Raw genomic sequence first — 3,361 nt, 5'->3', positions numbered from 1 at the left:
CCTGGGGAAGCAGGAGAAAGCATGTGCAGGAGCTGATGAGAAACAAGATCCATGCCCAGAAAGTCAGTCTCCACCCCTTAACCCTTTGCATAGGCGCTTACCTGATGTCATGCAGCTCCTGTTCTTCACTCTGTGCACAAGCTCATGGGCCATTTCCTTCAGACAGGAAATCTTCCCTTTCTCAAAGGTGATGACACTTACAAAGCACTCTGACATTTACTCATTTATTTGGTGTTGGGTGTATTAGCCTATGACCGCTATGTGGCCATCTGCAACCCCCTGAGGTACACATAACCACCTACCACAGACTAGTGGCTTTGCAACAGAAGCTGATGTTCTCACGGTCCTAGATGCTGATGCGCAGAGGTAAAAGTATCTCAGGAGTGGTGTTCAAACACATTCCCACGTTGGGCTGCTGCCATGGATCTATGTATACTCACCACTTTATTTGCAACAGATTGATCAACATCATGGAAGCTAGAAACCACACAGCTGTTTCAGAATTCCTTCTCCTGGGACTGACAGACGACCCAGCCCTGCAGCCCCTTCTCTTCAGCCTGTTCCTGTCCATGTACCTGGTCACCATCCTGGGGAACCTGCTCATCATCCTGGTGGTCAGCTCTGACTCCCACCTCCACACCCCCATGTACTTCTTCCTCTGCAGCCTGTCTATTAATGACATCTCCTTAAGCACAACCATCACCCCCAAGATGTTGGTGAACATCCTGAGACAGGATCAGAGCATCACCTACATGGGATGCCTCTCTCAGGTCTGCTTTGTATTAGTGTTTGTCGGTATGGAGAATTGTCTCCTTGCAGTGATGGCCTATGACCGCTATGTGGCCATCTGCAATCCCCTGAGGTACACAGTCATCATGAACCCCTGCCTGTGTGTCCTACTTTTGTTGTTTTCCTTATTCCTCAGCACTGTGGACGCCCTGCTGCACAGTCTAATGATCCTACGGCTGTCCTTCTGCACAGATTTAAAGATCCCCCACTTCTTCTGTGAACTTGCTCCTATCATCAAGCTGGCCTGTTCTGATACCTTCATTGAGAACATCTTGATTTATATTTCATTTTGCATCTTTGCTGGTGTTCCTCTCTCTGGGATCATTTTCTCTTATGTTCACATTGTGTCCTCTGTCTTGAGAATGCCATCATCAGAAGGAAAGCATAAAGCCTTTTCCACCTGTGGGTCTCACCTGTGTGTTGTCTCCTTGTTCTATGGGACAGGATTTGGGGTGTACGTTAGCTCTTCATTAACTGACTCACCCAGGAATTCTGCTGTGGCTTCAGTGATGTACACTCTGGTCCCTCAGATGCTGAATCCCTTTATCTACAGCCTGAGGAACAGGGACATGAAGGAGGCCTTCAGAAAACTCCTTTGACAGCTTCTCATCTATGACAAGGGGTCTCCCGAGTAAGTCACAGTGAAGTGTTCCTGCTTAGCTAGAATACCTGACACTTTGTCACTACATCCTTGTAAGATGTTGACATAACACAATGACCACTTGCATTTTAACTTGGCTGAAACCTTACTTTTAAGGTGGTCTAGGTTGGTGATGTTTGACTTATGATTTCCATTCTCTAAACACATTTCCTTGTTCAGGTTTCACAGAAGTGGAGTCTAAAACAGGGCTTCCAGTTGTAGTGAATTTCTTTGTGTTGCACCCTCAGTAGATGGCACATTAGTGAAGCAGAACAGGAAAAGGATGGACACAGGAAAGCGTGGTCACATCTGCAGAACAGCTTCCCCTGGAGCTCTTGTCCAGGGCCATCACAGCTGCCTTCCACTGTCAAACCTGCTGTGAGACAAAGGGATGCAAATTCATAACCCAGGAAGCAATTCCTTGGACCTCTTACTGGTAAACCATATCTGTGTGAGGCAGAAGAGCATCAACACACACATTGTCTATCTGAGAAACTGGCATAATTAAATGATGTCCGTGGTTTGAGATGACTGTGACGTAGTAGAACATTTAAATGAAGATGACTTCTGTGCTAATACGAAAAGAATGCCATGCATATGATAGCTCTGCCAATGAAGAGAGTCATTTTCCATTCCTAGTTCCTCAGAGTCTGGGAATGCACTGGGACAGATGGTGGAGCTTCATTCAGATCCCCATGAAGTGGCCTCATCTTAGCACTTGTTCTGTTCCTGTCTCCAGGCCATAACTGCTTGGACGATGTCACATCTGGAAGGGATGCCTGAGGTGACACTCTGAGAGTCTGCTCCTGGTGACTTAACTAGGAAGTCATGGATCTTGGGTCAGCCACATTGTATCCTTGAAGTGGACTGAATGTTGGCCCTCAGAATATCCCCAATCCTGTCCTGTTAACATGCAATGTATGTGGGATAAAGGTGACTGTTACTTGCTTGTAAGAAGGGGATGTGTAGAGCAGGAGCTTTTACCTGATTCTGTGGTCAGACTGTAAATGCAATCCTGTGTTTCCTTATAGCAGAGCAGAGGACACGCAGCACACAGGAGGCACTGTGACCAGAGGTGGGCGTTGGATGGATGGAGTCGTGATTGATGCCAGTGTTTGATCACTTAGCTCCACAGAGCTGTCGATTACTTAGACTCTTATGGATTTGTAAAAATCAATCCTTTAGGTATCCCTCTTATTAAATAAAGTAACTACTATTGCAGTTCAGATTTAATATGTGAATCCCATTACTTCTTGTTAGTCCTGTGATTTTGCTTCAGAATCAGTCATGCTATTGGGTGTGGCAGTGATTCATCTATTTTCAATGCTCTGTGGTTGCATATTATGTGTGATGAGATTAAAATATGGAGCATTTCTGGCATTGATGAAGTTTCGGTAACTTTTTTTTTCTCTTACAAGAAAGCTACTTTAACATTCTCCTCTATGTCCTCTGAAGGAGTGAAAACATAATTTTGTTCTTGGGGTAAAATTATTGGAATCAAAAGAGGATCTTTTCACTTTGGTTTAGTTCCAAAAAGTTTTAAGTGCTTAAATCTATTTACCCGACCCTCGGAAATTCCTGGTGGTCTACATCCTCCCTGAAGTATTCCTTTACCCTGACAATCTAATGGGCCTAAAGTAGCATGCAATTAATTTACATTTTTCTTATATCGAAGCTGAGAATTCTTTTATGCATTATGGTGTAATTATCTTCCTTTCTTAAGAGATACATATCTATGATATTTCCATTGTTCTCTGAATCTTATTCAAAGTAGTTCATTATGTAATTTCACAATGAATTATATATTATTGTACATATTATTATCCCATATATAAGTATATATTGCCTATGTCTGAATGGAATGGATTGCTCAGTTTTGTATTCGTAGATACCTACCCCTGCTTGGTTTTAACAGGGTTTAATTTGTCGGTA

At 43.6% G+C, this 3,361-nt stretch overlaps 1 protein-coding gene across 1 annotated transcript; it reads left to right on the top strand.

Moving 5' to 3' along the window:
• Positions 1–470: 470 nt before the first annotated feature.
• Positions 471–1,388, top strand: LOC308645934 (olfactory receptor 7G2-like; the record flags this gene model as incomplete). Its single annotated transcript, XM_081288387.1, has 1 exon — positions 471–1,388. The coding sequence occupies one exon, from the start codon at positions 471–473 to the stop codon at positions 1,386–1,388; it is 918 nt and encodes a 305-aa protein (XP_081144513.1).
• Positions 1,389–3,361: the final 1,973 nt, after the last annotated feature.

Source organism: Spermophilus citellus, assembly GCF_964194105.1.
Source record: "Spermophilus citellus genome assembly, chromosome: 3".
NCBI lineage: Eukaryota > Metazoa > Chordata > Mammalia > Rodentia > Sciuridae > Spermophilus > Spermophilus citellus.
This window is presented reverse-complemented; position numbering and strand designations above follow the sequence as displayed.